This window comes from Zingiber officinale, chromosome 8B, assembly GCF_018446385.1.
Source record: "Zingiber officinale cultivar Zhangliang chromosome 8B, Zo_v1.1, whole genome shotgun sequence".
Lineage (NCBI taxonomy): Eukaryota > Viridiplantae > Streptophyta > Magnoliopsida > Zingiberales > Zingiberaceae > Zingiber > Zingiber officinale.
The window spans coordinates 13,118,818-13,142,757 of record NC_056001.1 but is presented as its reverse complement, the minus strand read 5'-3'; the positions used below and the strand labels follow the sequence as shown (position 1 = coordinate 13,142,757).

Genomic DNA, 23,940 nt, shown 5'->3' with positions numbered 1-23,940 from the left:
ATCCAGAGCTACTGTTCTCGCTTAGCCCCCGAGGCCGAGGAGCAATTGATCGCGCGCGATGGAGAAGTCTTCCACCCTCCTGATCCACTTCGACAAAGGCTCCGCCGCCATGGCCAACGAGATCAAGGAAGCTCTCGATGCAAACGACGTGGAGGCCAAGATAGACGCCATGAAGAAGCTGTCATGCTTCTCCTCAATGGCGAGACGCTCCCCCAGCTCTTCATCACCATCGTCCGCTACGTCCTCCCCTCCGAGGACCACACCGTGCAGAAACTGCTTCTTCTCTACCTGGAGATCATCGGCAAGACCGACGCTGGCGGTCGCGTCCTTCCGGAGATGATCCTCATTTGCCAGAACCTCCGCAACAATCTACAACATCCCAACAAGTACATCCGTGGCGTCACGCTTCGCTTTCTCTGCCGCCTTTCTGAGCCCGAGATTCTGGATCCGCTTGTCCCTTCTGTCCTCAGCAACCTCGAGCATCGACACCCCTTTTGTCCGCCGTCACGCCCTTCTCGCCATTTCCGCCATCTACCGCCTCCCTGGCCAGGCCGGTGAGCAGCTTATTCCGGACGCCCCGGAGCTTGTCGAGAAGGCGCTCACCTCGGAGCAGGACCCTTCTGCCCGCCGCAACGGTTTCCTCATGCTCGCTTCGTGCGCCCAGGCCCATGCCGTCGCATACCTCCTCTCCCAAGCGGACCATGGTCCCTGACTGGGGTGAGCTTCACCAGATGACTGCGCTTGACCTCATCCGCAAGGTGTGCGCTCCAATCCCGCGGAAAAGGGAAAATATATCAATATCATCATTTCTCTCCTGAATTCTCCATCTGCTGCTGTTATCTGTGAAAGCTCTGGTACGTTTGTCTCCTTCTGTTTCAATTTTTCTGTACAAAAAAAATTATACAAGAATGAAATTTTTCTTAACAACTCGCATATTCGATCAGTTATGTGTTTGATCAATCAAGCAAGTTCTTGAATGATCAAAGTACACCTTGATCGAAGTACAAGATCGGTGGACTCTTGTGTTGATATTCCAAAAACGAAACAAAGAAAATTAACTAATTACGCAGCGGAATAAAAGAACTAGTTGTACTTTTTCTTTGTAACTAAAGACCTCTTAATCTTCTGTCGTATTCCTCTTCTCTTCTAATTTTTTTCCTTCTTCTTTCCTCTTCTTCCTCTTCTTCTTGCCACCGACCACCAATGGATTGCTAGGAAAGGACGCCGACCCTAATTAGGAGAGGAAGGGGGAAAGGGACGCCGACCCTAAGCAAGGAGGATGGGGAAAGGGGCGCCAACCCTAGAGGGAGAGAGAGGTGCCGCCGACCACAAGCAACAGAAAAGAGAATTAGGAAAATTAAAAAATTAGGTTTTAGGGGTCACCACCTATTCTTTTTTATAGACTTATAGTTGGTTACAAAGAAAGAAAAATAACATAATTCTGTTTAGAAAAAATCTCTCTTTCTATAATTAAATTCTGTTTAGAAAAAATCTTTCTTTCTATAACCAAGTTAAATCAAACCAAATTAAGTTAAATCAAACCAAGTTAAGTTAAACCAAACCAAGTTAAGTTAAACAAAGTTTAACCAAGTTAAATTAAACCAAACCAAGTTTAACAAAACCAAACTGAATGGGTGGATGTGAGACTTTATATAGAGGTTACAATAGGGACATAGAGGAGGAATTGATTTAGGTCTCCTGATGGGCTTGGGCTTCCTGTGTTCGGCCCGAACATCCAACCTGAGTCCATCAATAATAACTCATACCACTACAGGGTTATTATTGAACTACCGCACCAATCCCATATTACAATATGGACTCCTTTTTATCATGAGTGTGTTAATCTCTCTGTGTTTAAGATATCGTATATCCGTTAATTAAATGAGTTACTGACAACTCAATTAATTAACATATGATTTCAAGAGTTGTACTACTCAACTTTATTATTATGTCAGACTAAGTCCACTTGTAGGGTTTAAATGATAATCCTTATGAGCTCTTCAAGGGGACATCATCAGCCTAAATAATTAGAACTCAAATTCCTTCTATAATCAACAACACACCATATAAATAATACTATCTCCCAACTCATTGGGTCTATTGATTTAACGAATAAATCTCACCCATTGATAAGTTAAAGAAATAAATACTAAGTATACATGCTTGTTATTATATAGGGATTAAGAGGACGCACATCCATAATAACAGAGGTTCTATTCTTTTATGTAGTCAGTACAAATCGAAAACCTCAAATGGTCATGCTCAATACACATATAGTGTACTAGTGTAATTTTATAATCAAGACAGACTAATACCAAATTACACTACAACTGTTCCAATGGTTTGCCCCAATCTATTTTGATTGTGAGCTACTATTTATAATTTATAAGGAACTGATAACATGATCTTATGTGTGACACTACACATCATATTATCTACAATATAAATTAAATGGATAACTGCATCGACATATATATAAATATAAAATATAAACATTTGACTAAAGTAATTTTTATTTCAAAATATTTTAAAAATAGATGTTCATATAAACAAAAGCTAGGCTTATGGTATACATCCCAACATTCTTATCCTCAGCCCCTACCGCCATCCGTGTTGCAACGAATACCTACTGCTAGCTTCTCCTTTCGCAGAGCGACAACAACGTGAAGCTCATCGTGCTTGATCGGCTCAATGAGCTTAAGTCGTCGCACAGGGAGATCATGGTGGATTTAGTCATGGATGTGCTTCGTGCACTTTCAAGTCCGAATCTTGACATCACTCGCAAGACACTCGACATTACTGTCGAACTTATCACGTCTAGGAACGTCGATGAGGTGGTGCTTTTGCTCAAGAAGGAGGTTGTTAAGACTCAGAGCACCGAGCTTGAGAAGAATGGGGACTACCGACAGATGCTAGTGCAGGCAATCCATTCATGCGCTATCAAGTTCCCCGAGGTCGCGAGCACTGTTGTTCATCTGCTGATGGATTTCCTTGGAGATACAAACGTTGCTTCTGCTGTCGATGTGGTTCTCTTTGTGAGAGAAATAATTGAGGCTAACCCGAAGCTCAGGGTCTCTATTATCACGAGGCTGCTTGACACGTTCTATCAGATCCGTGCCGCAAGAGTCATCTCGTGTGCTGTTTGGATTATTGGTGAGTACTGCCTTTCACTTTCGGAGGTTGAGAATGGCATGGAGGTAATCAAGCAGAACCTTGGAGATCTTCCTTTGTACAGTGCCGCTGAAGAGGGGGAAACAGCTGATGCATCAAAGAAACCTCAGCAGATCAACTCATCTGCAACTGTGTCTTCAAAGCACCCGGTGGTTCTGGCAGATGGGACCTATGCGACTCAAAGTGCCACTTCAGAAACTGCTTTGTCTGCTCCACCAGTGCTTTCTGGGTTTTCAGGAGCACCTGGAAATTTGAGATCATTGATCCTATCTGGTGACTTCTTTGTTGGAGCTGTTATTTCTTGCACTCTAGCTAAGCTGGTTTTGAGATTAGTGGTGGTCCATCCATCAAAAGCCGAAGCAAACAAGGCGTCTACTGGGGCCTTGCTGATCATGACCAAACAAGGCGTCTACTGGGGCCTTGCTGATCATGACCTCCATGTTACAATTGGGACAATCTTTATTTCTTCCTCACCCAATTGATAATGACTCGTATGACAGGATAGTGGTATGCATAAGATTGCTCTGCAGCAAAGATGACAAGGTTCAGAAAATATGGTTGCAGTCATGCCGCCAGAATTTTGTGAAAATGCTAGCAGAGAAACAATTCCAACAGGCTGAGGAGATTAAAGCTAAGGCACAAGTTTCACATGAACAGCCTGATGGTCTTATTGACTTCTACCATTTGAAGAGTAGGAAGGTAAGGCTTGCTGATTGACCGTAATTTAAAATTGACTTATTTGACTACAATTTATGATCACTTACCTTTCTTCATTCTCTTATTTTCCAAATTCTTCTTATGTGGCAAAAGGCGATTCGTTCGCCCCCAGGGCCTCCGCTAACCCGTCCTTAGGTCAACACGGAGGAGGTAAATCACGGATGACTACTAGCCATTAGTGCAAATGGCCAAGACATGAGGGAGGTTATGCTCGGTCACGCAGAGTTTCGACCCCAAGACCTCATGTGGCAACACCCCATGCCTTAACCATCGCACCGCCCCGAGGGGACCCAAATTCTTCTTATACTTCATATGTAATTGCTATTGATCCTTTTAAATTTAGCATCTAAGAAGAATTTAATAATACTACCACAGAAAAAATCGACTTTAAAGAATCCAATTTGCGTTCAAGACTTTGCATATTAGATTGTTCTCGTGTTTTCTCTGAAAGGAATTTTTCTTTTAGACCTACATAAAATTCTTAACTATTGTAAAATTTTCTAAGTTGATTTGACATGCAAAGCTTGCAATTGCATGGATAAGGTTTAATGAAAAACATTAGCTAGGTTCAAATGCTGTAATATCTATGGCATGGTATACTTCAGAGTATATTTTAGAAATCAAAACAGAAAATCATACCAAATTGATTCAATTCAGTTTAAATGGATTAAATGTATTCATGTGTTTCAGTTCGACAATTAGTTTACATTTAAACACCATCATTGTCATTATTATTGTTATTGAACTTCAGGAGCTCTATTTATGATGAAATTAAACATTCTTGGTGAAGTGCTAAATATCTAAATTTTGGTCAAGCTAAGTTTAGGGAATGTGCACCTATATACTACTCATCTTATATCTTATTACTGTATTATTTTTGCTTGAAATTTTGATGTGCACTTTTAGTTACTCTGCAAGCCCCTAATAAACCCAATGAATAATCTACCCACTTGTTGTTGACATTAGTTGCTTTTACCAGCTGCAAAAATTTAACATATCAATGCTCAGGACCTCTTTTTACTTGCTGGATTGAACTCAGCATAAGTATATTTCATGGCTTTAAATGAGTTCCTGTGGCCACATAGTTGCTTTCGTTAAAAGACTAATTTGTATTTTTTTTTTTGCATGAGCATTACCGAATTTTATTCATTTGACAACTGATATCGCTTAAGCTTAGATTGTACTATTATAATTGGATCAAATGTCCTTTTTTGGTAATATTTCTGATGGGACAAGAGATAAAATGCAAATAACCGACCCAAATGGTTGGGGAATTTTTTGTTATAGTAGTTACATAAGTGTCAAATCAAGATGTGAATTAATAATCATAATTTAGAGTAGTAGAAATGGGAATATTAAGATGGATGCATAAAGTATGGAGAGAAATTGAGTGTAACTCCACAAGATGATAAGATGAGAAACTGAGTTGAGCTAATATCACATGTTCTGAGGGAACCAATAGATTGTAAAGCAGCATTGATATATTTGCTGTAAAGTCTAATCCATCAATTTTGAATCCAATTTAAGATTTTTCTTGGGTGGTATTGAAGGAGTTGGAATGCAATAACATTGATTTCTTTACAAAAGAAGAGCAGTTTCTCTATTGATTCAAATGCTGAGCCTATGCTAGAGGGTAAGGGATAAATGGGGGCTAAAGAAAACATAACTAATGTAATAAAAGTAATTCAATTATTTTTGTTATTGCTAATGAACCTTACTAAAGGTTAATGGAGGAATAAAATTCATATTGCTCAATAGCTGACCTCAAAAAAATTTGGGACGAAGAATTAATTATGATTTGTGGCGTTTAAGTTCTTAACAGTATAATTTTAATTATATTTGGTTTTGGCTACAACATAATATGCCTCTATTTTCAGAAGCACAATTAGGCTCGCTTCTTTTGAGTCATATCAAAAGAATATCTTTTTTTTTATATTTATTCTTACACTCTAGAATTGGATTTTTTTTTTAAAAAAAGTTAGCTTTACTAAACGCAAAAAAATGTAGCTTTTGATATGCTAGGTACTCCATGGGATAATAATGAAATATACTTTTACTTCGAACCAAACTAAATATTTAGATGATTTTCAGTGACTGCATATTTAATATTTAGAACCAATTACTTTATAGCCACCATGGATGCAAATTATATACAATTTTTTGATATGGTTCAAGATGATTTCAACCTTCTACTAGAAATTAGATAGTTGTTTAAAAATTATCTAACTCTGCTTAACTGGGATGAAGCAAAAGAGGAGAGGGGCAAAAAAAGATAGCGTGCCCCACTGTGATAATTCAGAATAAAAAGCAGGCTTGCCCCTATTATTAACTTATTATGCATCCATGTGTACTGTCACATACTGAATATTTTGTAACCTGACCACACATTTCTTTCATGTGTTTTTTAGAACATGAAGTTTACTTCTTTTCTCATTTACTTTAACAAATGGTCCCTTCAATTGCCACTTCAATTATTGGCTGGACTTCATAAAACTTAAGTTTGGATTAGGTCATGCTCTGAGAAGAAGTTATTATTACAACTTTGATTTAGTTATCCATTGAATATATTTTCATAACCAATACAATCACGGAAGTTTTTTATTTATGTGTTAATATTTGCAGGGTATGAGCCAGCTTGAGTTGGAGGATGAGGTTCAAGATGATTTAAAACGTACAACTGGAGAATTTATTAAGGATGGAGATGATGCTAATAAATTGAACAGAATTCTTCAACTAACTGGATTCAGTGATCCTGTGTACGCTGAGGCATATGTCACAGTTCATCATTATGACATTGTACTTGATGTCACCGTCATTAATCGAACAAAAGAAACACTTCAGAATCTGTGTTTGGAGTTGGCAACCATGGGAGATTTGAAACTTGTTGACCGACCTCAAAACTATACTCTTGCTCCAGAGTCATGCTCCAGAGTCAAGCAAACAAATACGTGCTAATATAAAAGTCTCTTCAACTGAAACTGGAGTAATTTTTGGTAATATTGTGGATGAAACTTCGAATGTGCTTGAGAGAAATGTTGTTGTCCTTAATGACATCCACATCGACATCATGGAGTACATATCTCCTGCCACTTGTGCTGATGTGCAATTTAGAAACATGTGGGCAGAATTCGAGTGGGAAAATAAGGTATTTCTTTGCCTTTATAAACTCAGTTCTGTATTAATTGTTGCTGAAGTATGTCTACTTGTTTGACTTACCAGAATCAAGGATAAAATTTTCTTAACAAATATACATACAACTATTGGTTTAAAAGATCATCATAACTGTAAAGCATATCTGGCATCTGATGAACTTCGTCTTGGGTATTGATAAAAGTTATTGATAGTACAAAACTGTAAAATTTATTCTGTAAGGTGTTTTTTTTAATAAAATGCTTGATTCCTCTAATTTCCAAAAGTTTGAGCATGCTGCTCTTAGAGGCTATGTTCTGAAATAACAGGCTGAGTTCATTTCTAGGCTCATGGTTAAGTGATTTTTCCCTCCTTTGACAGCTACTGACCTTTAAACTTTTTTTTTCCCCTTGCTTTGTTTAGCAGGTTGACCATTGACAGATGGATTTTTGAACAGATCCATCTCTAAAACAGATGGATTTTAGTACAAATTAGCTTTAATTCTATCTCTAATTCGCATTACCTTTTAAATTCATTTCAGGTTGCTGTTAACACGATAATACAGGGCGAGAAGGAATTTTTAGATAACATAATCAAGTCAACAAACATGAAGTGCCTCACCCCACTGTAAAGTTCCTGAGCCATGTTAACTTTCACTCAATCAGTTCATGCTTTTCATAATCCTCTAATATTTATCATCGTCTTCTTTCATCAGTTCATGCTTGTCATAATCCTCTAATATTTATCATCGTCTTCGTTCATGTCTTCCCTTTTTTTTGTTTGCCAGCACTGCACTGGACGGGAACTGTGACTTCTCGCAGCTAACCTGTATGCAAAGAGCGTCTTCGGGGAGGATGCCTTGGTCAACATAAGCGTTGAGGAGCAGGCTGATGGCAATTTGAGTGGTTACATCAGGATAAGGAGCAAAGCACAAGGAATTGCTTTGAGTTTAGGCGACAAGATCGCCCTCAAACAAAAGAACACAAGTTAGCATTCTGTCCTATTCAATTTTTTTTTTTTTAACAGTGTTTGGTATTTCAATTCTTTCAAGCGGGGCTTCCTGGTTGATTCACTTCTATCGTTTCTTTCACTCGAGCCTACATTCTCCTCGACCACATTCTTTTTACATTTATTGCAACATTTCAGTGTACTGGCACAAGAAATTGATCCTGTGTTTTATGTAAGAGTTCATAATTTTTTTTTTTTTCAAAAAAGACTGGCAAAGACAAGAAAGCTTAAGAAAGAGTCTTGATACTTCCGGTCTGCCTACTGTAGAGGTTACCTTTTTTGGTATTTTGATCGTGTGTAATGGGTTGGGTCGATAATGACTTCGTCTGAAAAAGTCATCACGGATAAATGGTTGCTGTAATAGTTTTCGACGGAGAAAATGCCAATAAAATTTTACATTTTCCCCCTTACTCGTTACTAATTTTCCAATTGCATCAACTTTATTTGATCTCTTATTTTTATTACAAATATATATTATATATTATATTAATTTTACATGTATAAATTGAGAGTATATAGATGCACTAGAGTTTGTTTATTAATTTTAAAATTCGATAAGGAATTTTTAAGAAGAAATATGCAACCGGGAGTGAGGGAAAAACTATTCAACAAAGTACCCCTGACGTGTACTCCTCCTTAACGAACTGTCCTACAAATTACACTAATCAAAGAGCGGGTATCTTGGGAACCAACACGAATGATGTTGAAATTTGACCAGGTCGTCACGTCCTTCTCCTCCCTCAACTACTCGCCACGCAAGAGTTTCCAGGAGCACCATCAAATTATACATAAGAAACTTCGCGTACGATTCAAACAGTACCGCAAGGCTTACCTCTTGTTCCATTGGACCGTATAGTACCTCCCAGTTAATTCAGTGACCTTGCAGAAACGGGTACATTTTTGAGGTAGAGTGGATATTAGATTTTCCCGACACGCAAGTCTCTCGTCTTCTTCACAACCGCACAGCAAAGAAATCAAACCAGCGTCGCCTCCTCCTCCTCCTCCTCCGCCTCCAAGTCTTCTAGGGTTCGTCCGTCGTTCATTTTTTCCTTCTCTTTTGATTCACGTTTTGTTTGTTTTTGGATCTTTCTGATGGGTTCTATAAGGATTTTTGGAATGGCTGAAAGGAAATCGAGCCTTCTGTTGCAGGTGGTGATTAGGGTCGCGTCCTCAGCGCGGATTGCAGTCATATGCGGGAGATGGTTTGTTCCCTGGGTAGTTAGACCTACTCTGTTACTTCTTTTCTTGGTGACACTGTTCCCTTTCTGCCATAGCAAGATGGTGTTTTCGAATTCCGTCAGCGGGGCTCAATCAGGTGTAGCACCTGCACCGGTTAGTGGTGGGGGAATTAGGTAATCATCAATTTTTTTTACTCAACAAAATATATTTTTTCAATCCTTCTTTGGTATTGGGTTGGCTTTTGGTCAAGCAACTTTTATTTTTTTTCGGGGGTTAGATTTTTTGATTCTCTGTGCTATATATCACCTTTGATTAAGGATCTGTATTGTATGCTTGTGAGAAATATGTGACGGCGTGGGCTGTTATTTGAGGTGTTATTGTGGTCTAATTACTAAATCTATCATGACTTTGAGATATTCACAAAATCTATTACAGACTTACATTTTTAATAAGAGATAATAAAGTTTTAACTTAATAACAAATTTAGCGCATTCCAAAGTAACACAATGAATGGTACTTTTTTCACGAGTGCCACATCAAGCCATATATTGATTCATCAATCTTAACACAAGTTTGATTAATATAAAAGTTTAAAAAGGCAAGATTTGCTATAGTTCATTTTTTTAAATTGATGAAAATGTTAATATATGAAATATATCGTCTTTAATGAGGTGCTAAGATGACATGTCAAGCGAATATAACACTTTGATTAATGGACTGGTAAATTTGATAGTAGATTGAAAGTATGATGAATTTGTTAATAGTGAAAGTAGATTTGTTAAACCTCAAAAGTTTGTGTAGAATTTATTAATCAGCTCCACTCTTATTGTTGTATCAATTACATGAGAACTTTGATATAGTATACTTGGAATGCATAAGGCTATTTTTTGTGGCCTTGTAATTGATAAAGATATAACTCACAAAACTGCAAACTTAATCTATCAGAACATTACCTGATTAATGTGCAATTGTTAACAAAGTATTTAGTTGCAGTAACTAGTCTTGTTGATTTTAGACAGAACTGCACTAAAATTACTCCACTATATGCAGAAGCAAACTGTATGTTTAATTGATAGAGAAATTTCATTGGAGTAAATAAGTCCAGATTAAGAGAATAGCGAGCAATATAATGAGAGAACTAACCAAGGCATTTGTTACTTCATGTTCTGTTCTGGGTTATCAAAGCTAAGCTATGAGCAAGCAACACAAATAACACATTTATTAGCTAACTATCAATGATATATGTGGAATCTGGTTGGTTGAAGAGTTTAGTTTCTTACTTCCATAATATATGGATAAAAGCATTATCAATTTGGCATGCGTGCAATGGAGTTTTGAAACTCATCACCATTATGCTTGTTTCTGTCACTGCAGCCAGAATGCCAAGTTCAGTTATGGTTATGCAAGTTTTCTAGGGAAGAGGCCCTCGATGGAAGATTTTTTTGAGGCAAGAACGGATGTTGTCAATGGAGAAATTGTTGGTCTCTTTGGGGTCTTTGATGGTACAAACTCCTGCATAGAATTTGCTTTGGTGATTTAACTTTAAAATGATACCAAAAGAATGACTAGTTTATATTTACATCTACTAATGGCGGACAATTAAATGCTTCTCATTGAGCAGTGCATTAACTGTTTTTTTCTTCATTGTGGGTCTCCGGTGAGCAATTTTTATACTTGTCAGGTCATGGTGGTGCTCGAGCAGCAGAGTATGTGAAACAAAATCTTTTCAGCAATTTGATTCAACACCCAAAGTTTTTCACTGACACCAAAGCAGCTATAGGTTTGGTTCTTTTTTCAACGATGTGATATCGCAATAATTTCATATGCTATGTTATCTGTTGTTGGTATTGACTTTGTTATTTTTCAGCCGATACATACACACGGACAGACTCTGAATTTCTTAAATCATCTGAGAATAGTCAGAATCGTGATGCTGGCTCAACTGCATCTACTGCTGTCCTTGTTGGTGATCGCTTGATGGTTGCTAATGTTGGGGACTCTAGGGTTGTTATATGTAGGGGAGGCAAAGGTATATCTCTCTTTCTTAAAGTCCATATTATAAGAACCCTCTTAAGTTTTTGAGATTGTGAAATGATTTTCTCGACTAGAGACTTTATCTAGTTAATAAGAAACAGGAATTGGAAATGCACTGCAGTATCTATGATATTGCATGTTGGATTAATGGAAATTTGTTCATTAAGTTCTTTTTCTTTAAGCTGAACACATGGTACTGCTTTTAATTGTCCAGGAATAAATACGCAAATAGATGTATAAGGATTTTTTAAAGATACCTTAAATATAAAAAAAAAACCTGGAGAACAGGTGTTCCATGTACATTTTAAGTTTTGCATGTTGACACAACTTTGGAGTTTCGTTAATATGTTGTTATTTTGTTATCTATTCTTCTCGAGGTTCATTTATCTAGAGAAGCTCTATTTCATAAACTAAATTCTTCCTTCAAAAGATGGTATCAGGTAATCAGTAATAAGTCATCTTGAATAAGTGACATAATTTTTTATTGCTTGAATGTGTTGAGATAGGTAAAAGGATGGATGTTACCAAGGAATACAAAGTTAGCTTCTTTGTTTGCAGTTTTTTAAGATATTGATATTGTAAATTATCACAGCTATAGCTGTCTCAAGAGACCATAAGCCTGATCAAACAGATGAAAGACGACGGATTGAAGAAGCTGGTGGCTTTGTGATGTGGGCTGGTATCCATCATACTTGAAAAAAAATGTATTCATGTCTACGTCCTCTAATTTTCCAATCTAACAAGCGTTCAACTGCAGGGACATGGCGTGTTGGTGGTGTTCTTGCGGTTTCTCGATCATTTGGTGACAGACTCTTGAAACAGTTTGTTGTTGCAGATCCAGAAATACAGGTATGACAGTCAAGTGGCAAACTTATCTTTTGTATGTCCCGTACTCAGATTTTTACTCCTAAACCTGTTCGACCATCTAGGAGGAGGCAGTTGATCGCTCCCTCGAATTCCTTATACTTGCAAGTGATGGACTTTGGGATGTTGTCACAAACGAGGTACTCTCTGAAGTTATAGTATTTGTACAGCTGAAGCATAGGCCTAACTCCTCTTTGTAAATAACTTAGGATGCTGTTGCCATGGTCCAATCCATAGAGGAGCCAGAACAAGCAGCAAGGAAACTGATGCAGGAAGCTTATCAAAGAGGCAGTGCTGACAATATAACTTGCATCGTCGTGCGTTTCTTGGCGAATGATGCTAACTGTGCGACAGAGTTACAGGCGAGTGTTGGTAACTCTGCGGCAGAGTTACGGTAGAATTGAATTCAGGCGATGTTGTTACCAAGCGATACCGAGAGCTGGGAGACAGCAAAGCTCACTCGGGCATTGAGAAGCGCATTGATGCTATGGATCGCCACTAGGGTTAAAGTCAATAAACTTGTCTCACTTGTGAGGACATATATAGTATCAAAATTTTAGAAAGTCGTGTGTCGATATCCACTGCAGTCTCGTTAGAATAGTCTGATGAGCTATTATGGCTGCAGACTGGTGATATAAACTATTGAATGCATCTATAGAGGTCGCTTGTAGCATAATCGTTGACAAATATGCCATGCCTTCATTACTACACACTGAATTCTTCAAACTTCGACCAGTTTCATTGAATAGAGAAAAAATGGGAGTATACATTTCTCGATGGTTGTGTATACAATTATGTTGTGTTTTAAGTTTGTTTCTTATATTTTTTCCTAATTTATTTAAATTTGTTTATTACAAATTTTGTCCAAAAAAATTGTATTATTATTTTTTTACTACAGCTTAAAGAAGTATGGAGAGAGTTGACATACTACACCTTAAAGAAGTAGATTGACTCGATTTGATACGATGATTCAGAAATTATAACAAAGAAAGCAAATTCAAAGAGTTTGATATATTCAATCGATCAGAGGCCTAATGCAAGGTGAACTTTAAGATAGTTGAAAATGAGATGAATTCAAAAGGAAAAAGGTTGAACGGCATGAAATAACTTAAATGAGCTTAGTACATCTGATCAACTAAAGGTCTCTGTAAACTTTAAAGCAAGAGTATTAAAGAGGTTGAAGATATAGAAGGATAATAATGTGAGAAATTATGTCGTCATATATTACTAGGGAAATTTGGTCTATTTATATGACTTATAGTTTATTATACATAAAAAAATAACTGAGCGCCTGTGGCCTAATGGATAAGGCGTTTGACTTCTAATCAAGCGATTGTGGGTTCGAGTCCCACCAGGCGTGAATCTTTTTTTAACAATTTTTTATGTGATCGCATCCTACAAAATAAAAAAAACTGGATTTTTTTTAAAACGTTTAAAAAACGGAAAAAAACTTTATTAAGTAAACTCTTTGAAATACGATGAATTTTCATATATATATATATATATATATATATATATATATATAAAACTGGATTTTTTTTAAAACGTTTAAAAAACGGAAAAAAACTTTATTAAGTAAACTCTTTGAAATACGATGAATTTTCATATATATATATATATATATATATATATATATATATAACTCTTTGAAATACGATGAATTTTCATATATATATATATATATTTTTTTTTATGTCGAGTAACTGCTCGAAACCGACTACAAGATCATGAATTGAAGATAACGTATTTAACGTCATGTCTTAGACAGGTGGCGTATGACGTCATCCGAATGCGACAACCTCCTTTCGCCGCCTCGCGTTTCATATGACGGCGATAATGCGGGAGCGGTGCGCCTCTGGAGGTTCAACTTGAGGTCCATCGCCCGCCCGCCTCCCACTTCCATCTATCGGCTCACCGCATCCGCCGCCGCCTCTTGCCTCACGTCCCCTCCCTTTTCTCGTGACCAAGTTCGACGTGGTCGACAAAGACCGTGTGAGGCGGTGGTTCCACTTCTTCTTCTTCCTGTTTTTTTCCTCGATGCGTCCACCTTTCTCTGTTTTTCTTGATCTTTCTCGGTTTGTGTTCCATTTCCCCTCGAGCTTCCGGGGGAAAGATTTGATTTTGGATCGGAAAGATCGAGCGAGGAAGCCGACGTCTTTGGGGTTGCCATCATCGTGCATTTTTGGTGAAGAAGGTTGTGCTTGCTTTATGGTTGCAACTTTCCCCTCATTTTTTTGGCATTTGATGGCGGGGCGGAGGAACGAGAGAAAATTTTCATACTGGAGATCGATCTATTAAAAAAAAAGCTCTCAATTATTGATTTTTAGGGCAAAATTTTCCTTTTCCCCCCTTCGACACGAGCAAGAACAGACGAGTCGATTCTTTTTTTTATATTCGAATTCCACTGTGCTTGTTGTGTTTGATCCGGTGCGTTTTGGAAGGATCAACCATTTTTTTATCCATTAGTTTTTTTTTGTTTTTATTTTCATTCCCCTGCTCGATACGCTTTAACATTGAAAGAAGTTGGCATTTTTTTTGTACGCCATTCAAATCAGTGGGAAATCCCTTTTTTTTTGGAGGGTTTCTTGGAGTTGTGGGGATTGTGGCGGAGGATGCCCTTCGATTGCTCTTCATCCTGAACCCGTCGCCTGCTAATTCGATGCCGGAGATGGAATTGAGTGCCGCAGCCGCCGGTGATTCCTCTCGCGTTAAGCTGCTCTGTAGCTTCGGCGGTACCATCCTGCCTCGCCCACTGGACGGGCGGCTCCGGTACGTTGGCGGCGAGACTCGGATCGTGACCTTCCCCCGCCGCTTCTCCTACAAGATCCTCTTGACTCGGGCGCGTGAGCTCTTCGATGGGACATCCATCATCAAGTACCAGCAGCCCGACGAGGAGATCGATGCCTTGGTGTCCGTCGTGAACGATGAAGACGTGGTGAACATGATGGAGGAGTACGACAGGCTCAGCGCTGTCGGTAATGGGGGCGCGTGGCTGAGGATATTCCTCTTCCCGCCAGCTCTAGATCATGATCTGCCTTTTGCCGCTGCAGATTTCAATGCTGATGAACGGGAAAATGAGCGGAGATACTTTGATGCCCTTAACTGTCTTGCAGATGCGTCCGTTTCCCCTCCTAATATTTCCGAGAATTACTTGGGGGCAAACTTCAATCTGCAGAATTTGCATCGACTGACTATCCCTCACCATTCTCATTCACAAATGTATGATGAAGTGGATGCTTCCTGTAGATCTGCTTTCTTCTCCCCTGGCCGGCATGCAGCCAATGACGCAATTGAATTTCTATCGTCGCCATCATCTGCAATATATCAACCTGAGGCTGGAGAATTTGGTGTTAAGTTTATGGATGACTATGTTAGACAGACACCAGGATACATTTGTCAGTCTCCGCCATCGGTGGAGAATTTGGCGTGGATTCCTACAGGAACTGCAGTTCAGGAAATTTCTGGTTTTCCTACTAATTTGGAACATTTTAACACTATGACAGAGGGAAACAACATCTGTGATCATCGTCTAATGGCTTTTCATAGGAGTCAGAGTACTGTCTCTGGCACTTACTTGAAACATGGGCTGCCACACTTGGATCATCCAAACATGACGGACGAATGTGTGGGGATTTTTCAAAACTCAAGTGCTGAGTGTTTCAGTGGCAGGAATCTGTCCATGGTAAACCAAGATATGAAGATACAGCATGGTACCTATGCCAACATGCAAAAAGAACAGCATAATCCTTTAGGTGCCGGGCATGAATGGGATTGGGCCGCACATAATCATCAGTCTCCTTATTATGATATGCGGATGCATCATGATCAAACTGTTAGAGTGAATGAGCACTACATTGTTGATGGAACAGTGGTGAATTGCCAATTTGTACGTGGTAATACTAATGGTGGACATTTATTACATTCTAATTGCATTCGACATGATGATACACAATACCTTCAACACGGTGCCAAATTTGGGAATGACATATTTCTTCCTCAACAAACAGTTGGAGGTTGTAATGGTGCACAAGCAATGAGGTTTGAAGCTGCTGAAGCTCAATATCCCAATCAATGTTCTCCACATGGTGCAGAGAGTGTGTATCAATCCCCAAATATTTTTCATCCTAATCAATACCCGTGGAGAAGCAGACAGGCTACTACTCATCCTGGAACATTTTATGAACCCTCCACCTTCATGATGAGAAATGGTGGAACTGACACAAATTTTCTGACATCCATGCATGAGGTAAGTAATACGTTGCAATATGTTCCAGTGGAGGACCAAATTCCAAATGCCCTGTTAAACCAGAACAGTTGTATGCAGCAGAGGGTTCTTGACTTTCAAGAGCATGCCCCCTCAGATTTTCAATATCTCCATGGTATTCAACAGAATCCAGATATCCCTTGTCAACCACGTTCAAGTTATGTTCCTTGCTCTCCTGGTCAGGTACATGTCAAGATTTCTTCTGAAACAGTAGCTGTTATGTCTGTTTCTCATGCTACTGAGGTCCAAATGGTTTCAGACCCAACTTTTGCAGTTAATTCTGCATTGGCAAATATGATTGCAGATATGCAGCAAAGAAAGCATGGTTTGCTGGACAAACCTAATAAACCTATTATTCTTAGTCCTGAAATTAGTGCAAGTCTTTCTCCTATAGTTAGTATAGGCATGGAATCTGCTACAGATGGCCTACAGCTTTCTGAGGCCGAGGGAAACACACCTGTTAATATTGACAAAAATGATGTTCATGGACATGAGGTTGTGTCCGTAGATAACTCTACTTTCTTACCTGAGTCAATTGCTTTTGAGAAGAAAGCAGTACTGAAAGATACTGATGGTATATCCAAGGCTCGCTTAAGTTCTGGAGTAGATGTGTCTCCTACTCCTGGCAAGAAAGAGACATCACATAAATGTGGACCCGAGGTGAGTTTGGTTTGATCAATTTCTATATGGCCCATTTATTTTGAAGGTTGGCTGGTACTCTAATTGTTGTCTGCCTCCTTTTGCAGTATGCCCATGCTGATGTTCAGGTTGGCTCTGCTGAAAAGGATCAAAAGGAGAAATTTGGCAAAACTGAGCTCATGATAACTGAAGCAGAAGGGCCTACTATGCAATTCGAGGTTATTTGTGGTCTCCAATCGAATGTCTGTGCATTATTCATCATGTTTCTTGGTAAAGGTTTAGTAACATTGTTGTTTTGACTATTTTTCAGAACAGTGCTGAAATTCAGGCTGATGCTGAAGGAAATAGTGAACATGAGAAACTTGCAAAAATAGAACCCACAACAGCTGAAGCTGAAGCTTTGGCTAAAGGGTTACAGGTCTCTTTTAGTTTGAATGTTTATGCTTGAGTGTCTCTTGAATTTCTAAGCATGCCTTTTTTTTGCTTTCTTTAGACAATAAGAAATGATGACCTGGAAGACATTAAGGAGTTGGGTTCAGGCACATTTGGTTCTGTCTATCATGGAAAATGGAGAGGTTCAGATGTTGCTATAAAGAGAATAAAAGCTAGCTGCTTCTCAGGGAGGCCAGCTGAGAGAGAGCGTCTGGTAGTTTATGAACTTGTTTCCATATAATTATCATCTTCAGTTTGCTGATTTTATAGATCTAACTGCAATGAATTTTTCTGAGGATTGGAAGTCCCCACCAATAGCTTTTATGCATAGTGAATGTAATGCTAAGAGTAATAAAAAAACTACTAATACCTGTCCTCCTGTCTATATAGAGAGGGGAGTGTATTGAATTAGGTAGGAATCTTTTCCCTTCAATTTGATAATTGATCATCTTAATCTGAAACCCTGTTGCATTCCCCTTTACCCTTCCACTTCCCTTTCTTCATTCATTCTTTTGTCTGAGGTCTTTGCATTGCTATAACGCGATCTATCAATTTGTGATTATTTACTACTTTTAAAGGAAATAAAAAGAACTAGATCAGTCTCAGCAATTCTTTTCTGATCATTTGCATTGTAAAAACAATGATTTCTTCATGCCAATGTTCTTGTCTTAGTTGCATCCTGCTCTTGAAGAAGTTCAGTCCCAGGTGATGTCAGAAACTATTCAGTCTATTCACAATCGTATTTTGTGTACTTTGTGTGACTGTATTGCCTGCTGCTGACTTTTATGACCAGTGGTGTGATTGTGGTGGAGGGAGAAGTGGCTAAAATTCCTTTCCTTCTTGTACTCATTGTGGTATCTCTAGCCATGTCTTTGATTGCCGTTTGCACTAAGATTGATGACCTATTGAAGAAAATTCAGCACGCACTAATGGAATCTTAAAGGTCTACATGAATCTACCTCTTAACTGTAGAATCTATAGGTCATCTTTGGGGTATAATCAGTGACCATACAGACAATATCTTCTTGGTGATAGTTTCTTAACTAGTTGGGTGATGGCAACAATCATAACAAGAAAGAAATAAGAGATAGAGAATTGCCTAGGTGAACATCCTGTTTGAAACAGTTGCATAGAGAGTTATTGATAAGGATGGCTGGATAATATTAGGTGGATCAAAGACAACCAATGCTTTCAACAACGTGTAACATAGTGCCCTAATGAATGTTGTCGAAGGCCATTAACTTTTAATTTTTACTCATCTTTTGAAATTGTGTTAGTTTTATTACTAATGTGATTTCTTGTCAAATGCGCTAAATACTTGGTATCTTCACCATGGCTTCAATTCTCATTTTGTTTCCCTCTTTCTATGACCGATTATCGTGTGTTGGAGTGAAAGATAAACTCTATCCATCTGTCTTTTCTCCAATATTACGGGGTTTAGATACAAAAGGGAATATATCTTGCTATATTTTTCTTTCACTCGATACCTTATGATGTCCAGATTTTTCTTTTTTTTTTAAAGTTGTATGCATTATCCTGCATTTCCTGGAAAGTTGTTGCCATGTGACCCAAAGGTCACGGGTTCGAATCCTGGAAACAACCTCTTGCAAAAAGTAGGGTAAGGCTGTGTACAATGGATTCTTCCCCGGGACCCTGCATGGAGGGAACTTCGTGCACCGGGATGCCCTTTCTTTATGCATTATCCTGCGTTTCCTATCTATATTATTTTGTTGATTATATGGTTGCTTGCCTCCTTAAATGTTCTGCAGATTGCAGATTTCTGGAAAGAGGCTCTAATGTTGAGTTGTTTGCATCATCCAAATGTTGTTTCCTTCTATGGTGTTGTACGCGACGGTCCTGAGTGTAGTTTAGCTACTGTAACAGAATTTATGATCAACGGGTCACTTAAAAAATTTCTACAAAAGAAAGACAGGTGTAGTTAGCTAGTGTTAGTTCAAGTAAATTTCAAATTTTACTAAAATTTGATTCTTCAGTGGTAGATATATATTGGAACAAGTTTGTGATTGTAGACTTTTCTGTTAAACAGAACAATTGATCGTCGGAAAAGACTAATTATAGCCATGGATGTTGCATTTGGAATGGTGTATTTGCACGCAAAGGACATAGTTCATTTTGATCTCAAGTGCGAAAACTTGCTGGTTAACATGCGAGATCCACATCGCCCTATTTGTAAGGTACAGTGAGTTCACTTATGCGACATTAGAATTTCCAAACCAACGTCATCATGTTCCACTTTGATGTAACTTACAAGTCATTTAACTCCTTTCAGATTGGGGATCTTGGTTTATCAAAAGTGAAGCAGCATACTTTGGTATCTGGTGGTCTTCGGGGAACTTTGCCATGGATGGCACCAGAGCTTCTAAGTGGAAAAAGCAACAAGGTTTCCGAGAAGGTAATATTTTTCTTCAGGGTCACAATATTCATTATTCAGATAGTAACACTATCATCATTTCAATGCTTTCCAATACATCTGTTTCTTGTGTGTGTGTGTAGATCGATGTTTATTCATTTGGCATCGTAATGTGGGAGCTACTTACAGGGGAAGATCCTTATGCCGATATGCAGTGTGCTTCCATCATCGGTGAGACTTTTACTATTTGATTCATCTTTTTCTAATCAATTGTCTAGTGATTAATTTGTGGTACTTCTTGTTTGGATTTCTTACAGGGGGCATTGTGAACAACACTATAAGACCTAAAATTCCTACTTGGTGTGATCCAGAATGGAAGTCCTTGATGGAGAGTTGTTGGTCATTGGATCCAACATCGAGGCCATCGTTCTCGGAGATATCTCACAAGTTGCAAAAGATGGCTGCGGCGATCAACTTAAAATGAGGTTTAAATGCAGCCAAGCTTCCTTCATCTTAATTGGCCAGTAGAAATTTTTTTGTGAAGAATACGATGGTAACAATCATCCAGTACAAGGGTTATATAGTGTCTTCTTGTGGGAGTTTTTATTTTCCTGCACAATTAATTTGTATATATGTATCGTTTGACGTTCAGATGAAGGCTGCTTTCCATTTTGCACGGTCAAATTTTTTTATGAATGATATAAGAAATAAAAGAGAATGAGATTTAAATGGCATGGTTTGCTTGATGTATATTGTTCATTGGGAAGTTTTAAAATGGGGAAAATAAAACAGGAGATTATTAAACCGGGACCTCTAGATTATATTTTAATAATTTTAAAACACTGGCGAGCTCTTTCTAATTTATTTTTGTTAGATAAATTAATAATATTAATGAATGAAATAATTTTAAAGAGTATTTTGATAATTTTAACTTTTGAGTGTGAAGGTAAAGTTTAAAAAGATGGCATTTTATTTAATTTTCTATTTTACTTTTATTTCTCTGGAACAGATTTGTTGGAGGAAAAAATATATGCTATTTCATTTATAAGGAAAAGACAATTTTTTGGTAAAAATGAAATTTAACAAATTTTCTGGAAAATATAATTTTAAAGAAAGTGTAAGGATCTGATCCAATGGAATTTTAAATTTTAAATTATGTTAACTCTGAATATGAATATACAATTAAAAGTATCAATTAATTCAAACAAGCCATAATCAGTTGTAGGCATTCCTCAAAACATCAAACTCATCTTAAAATTTAAGGATCAGTGTACTTTGAGAAGAAATTATGAAAACGTCCCTTTACCAATAAAAATGCATTAACTCACTGATACGTTCATCCGCTAGAATCAGAGGCAATAATTTCCTTAATCGCAAACGAGACAATATCGTATATACAAATTACTTCTTAATTTATTCTAAAGAAGCTTGTAAATTATGTCTTCCAGTTCAACAAATACGCATTGAGGTTTTAGTAGCTGAAAATTTCATTTGTAAGCGGATCTGATATGATGGAAGAGGCACAAGATACTTGTGACGTTTACCAAGGAAATACAAGCATGTTACTATAATGAAGCTTTATCAGGGGACCCTGTGACCCCAGAAACGCCTCAGGGGGCCAAAATTTCGATAAAGCATGTTATGGCGCTTGATTTGCAGTTGCGTGGATAGAGTTACCTATACCGCAAGGAGTTTCTGGATATCCTTCTGCAAAAAGTGGAGCTGTATGAGAAGCAGTCTTAAGGGCTCTAACCAGATGCAAGAAACATATATATCAAGCAATGAACAACCCTTTCTTTGGTGAGTAACATCCTGAGTCCCAATTCTTTGGCGAGCAAGATTTATTCATTAGAATATACATTAGTTGGTATGATTAATTTTCTTGAGATTTGCACCAATCTAACTTAATATTGTCAGGAAACTTCCCTTATGAGCACACATCAGTCATATAATCAAGAATATCAGTAACTCAAAACAGATCCTGATCTGTATCTTAGAAACATTAATGTAGATTAGCTGCTAATTCTTATGCACACAAGGATCTATGTAGTTTATCAACTATCAAAGTATTACTATGACACCTTAATGATGCACAGAAAGTTAGCATGATTAAGACAAATTAGCATAATCATATAAGCATGTTTGTTTGCTTCACACACCTCAATCTGGAAGGGGGAAGTTGTTGGCATATATCTTTCCATCACTTTTCCATTCTTATCAACCAAGAACTTTTCAAAGTTCCACTTTATAAGACCACCCAGAAATCCTCCTGCGCTGGATTTGAGAAACTGATACAGCGGTGCAGTATTTGGTCCATTAACATCAATCTGACACCATATAAAATACTCCGGGAAGTAATTTCAACATACTTGAACAAGTGAATGTGCATTTTAAATGCCAGAAAGAATATGATTATAGAAGATCCAGTATGCCTAACCTTATCAAAAATAGGATATTCCGCTTTGAACCTTGTACAGGCAAATTCTTTAATCTCTGAGTTTGATCCAGGCTCTTGGCCTCCAAATTGATTGCACGGGAAGGCAAGAATCTCAAAACCTGCAGTTGATTTTGCAAACAATTTGATAAACATCATTGCTGGAGAAACATCATTCCAATCTCCATACATCTTTACATGCTCCCCCAGTATTATCATTCCAAAAGAAGATTCATTCAAAAACTGATGCACCGCATCTAGCCAAATACCTAGCCCATAAGATCCCTAACACCCTCATAAAGTTCAAAGATTTAACTATCAAAGTGACTTGTGTCACTAGAAGCAGATCAAGTGTGCTACATCAATACAGGCTCTGGTGTGAAAAAGCAAAAAAAAAAATAAAAAATCTTCATCCTATTGCTAATATATCATACCTTGTGTTTTGTACTTGTCATAAATATGAGAGAGCTCTGTGTAATTGGATGATGTCAAGCCACTAGAAATCAAAAGCAAAGCTTCATCGTTAACCTATTTTCATAATAAAAAATTTGCAACAAGTACTACCAAGGGAAAATTTAATTTAGGAATTTTAGAGCATTACCATTGTGAAGCAACATTAACAAACAACAAAACTTTCCCTTTGAATTTACTCAGAGAAACATCCTTTCCATCGATATCCTGCATTAGTTTTTAAACTTTCTTTAAGAAAATAGGCATTGGAGAGCCAAGATTCAATATATCATGTCTAACATCTTTTGACAAGAATAGCATAAAGATGCAGAACAACATTTAGATTTTATTTAAGAAAAAAGAAGGTATAACCTATAGATCTTTCAAATTTATTAACTATGAATACTGATTAAACAATCTGACAATTGTCGCCTGCAACTTCTCTACTTAATTGACAAAGTAATTGTGTGATCAACCAATATCTCCCGAATCTATCTCATACAGAATTTCACTTATCACACATTGATATATTTTAAGAACAAGATCAAAACGCACAAGAGATCCTACGTTTGGATTCTGAATAGATTGAGTAGAACCCATCCAAGATCGTTGAAGAAACCAACTATTATACTTCTCATTTCGCACCTCAAAATAAATTTGTCTTTAAGTAACCTTAATTATGGTGAAGTCATAATAAATGCTTGAAGAATACATAAAGGTCTCACCTTTACGGTGAAATCATAGATGCTCTTCTCCGTGGCAGCAGTGGCATAAGCTGCGCCGGGAGTTCTGACTGGTTTCGACACAACACCGACGTATTTGCGTAATTTGACAGCAAAATTGAGATCTAGAGGCACTGGAATGGGCAATCCAACCGAGATTTTGGCAGAGGCATGGCAGAACGCTGCAGTCGGCGGACTCGCCCTTATCGCCCGAGAGGCGCCGTGGAGGGCGCGGTTTGCGGAGAAGAATCGAGCCGCGGCGGAAGCCATGGATCCAAATCGACAGGGAACTGAGGAGGAGGGTTCCGGAGTCTGTAATCGGTAGGGCTTTAATCGCAACCTGACGATGACCTGAAAGAGAAGCAAGCTTCGGATAGTTTGCACTTTGCACCGACTCGATGATGCTCTTTCTCCCTCGACTTAAAGCAGCTTAATTTAATAATATTTTTATTTTATTATTTCAATTTTTATTATAATTATCAAACATTATAATTATTATTTATTAAACTAATCTCTCTCTGCCCGT

The 23,940-nt window shown here is 37.9% G+C and overlaps 3 protein-coding genes, 1 non-coding gene and 1 pseudogene across 5 annotated transcripts; 4 read left to right on the top strand and 1 right to left on the bottom strand.

The window, feature by feature from the left end:
* The first annotated feature begins 58 nt into the window (after positions 1 to 58).
* LOC122015723 lies at positions 59 to 8,008 on the top strand (annotated as a pseudogene).
* Positions 8,009 to 8,938: 930 nt separating this feature from the next.
* On the top strand, positions 8,939 to 12,827 carry LOC122015724 (probable protein phosphatase 2C 59). The gene is made up of 9 exons (XM_042572745.1): positions 8,939 to 9,051; positions 9,175 to 9,377; positions 10,579 to 10,706; positions 10,886 to 10,984; positions 11,072 to 11,233; positions 11,831 to 11,917; positions 11,996 to 12,087; positions 12,168 to 12,242; positions 12,312 to 12,827. Exons 2-9 carry the CDS (start codon positions 9,304 to 9,306, stop codon positions 12,498 to 12,500), a joined length of 906 nt encoding a protein of 301 aa, XP_042428679.1. The 5' UTR covers positions 8,939 to 9,051; positions 9,175 to 9,303; the 3' UTR covers positions 12,501 to 12,827.
* A 562-nt stretch (positions 12,828 to 13,389) lies between these two features.
* Positions 13,390 to 13,462, top strand: TRNAR-UCU. Its single transcript has one exon. It is a non-coding gene; the product is annotated as a tRNA-Arg (tRNA).
* A 458-nt stretch (positions 13,463 to 13,920) lies between these two features.
* LOC122014406 lies at positions 13,921 to 20,484 on the top strand. Of its 2 annotated transcripts, XM_042570633.1 has the most exons (9): positions 13,922 to 17,026; positions 17,113 to 17,223; positions 17,316 to 17,423; positions 17,499 to 17,651; positions 19,207 to 19,370; positions 19,485 to 19,632; positions 19,728 to 19,850; positions 19,952 to 20,039; positions 20,126 to 20,484. In XM_042570633.1, exons 1-9 carry the CDS (start codon positions 14,762 to 14,764, stop codon positions 20,290 to 20,292), a joined length of 3,327 nt encoding a protein of 1,108 aa, XP_042426567.1. In that variant the 5' UTR covers positions 13,922 to 14,761; the 3' UTR covers positions 20,293 to 20,484. The 2 variants fall into 2 exon arrangements, with proteins under 2 accessions (XP_042426569.1, XP_042426567.1); XM_042570635.1 differs by lacking the exons at positions 19,728 to 19,850; positions 19,952 to 20,039; positions 20,126 to 20,484 and having other exon boundaries at positions 13,921 to 17,026; positions 19,207 to 19,395; positions 19,485 to 19,623.
* Positions 20,485 to 21,152: 668 nt separating this feature from the next.
* Positions 21,153 to 23,836, bottom strand: LOC122017625 (probable phospholipid hydroperoxide glutathione peroxidase). Its single transcript, XM_042575282.1, has 6 exons — positions 23,418 to 23,836; positions 22,844 to 22,920; positions 22,677 to 22,738; positions 22,246 to 22,364; positions 21,968 to 22,135; positions 21,153 to 21,515 (listed from the first exon to the last, which is right to left on the bottom strand). The coding sequence occupies exons 1-6, from the start codon at positions 23,682 to 23,684 to the stop codon at positions 21,486 to 21,488; spliced, it is 723 nt and encodes a 240-aa protein (XP_042431216.1). The 5' UTR covers positions 23,685 to 23,836; the 3' UTR covers positions 21,153 to 21,485.
* Positions 23,837 to 23,940: the final 104 nt, after the last annotated feature.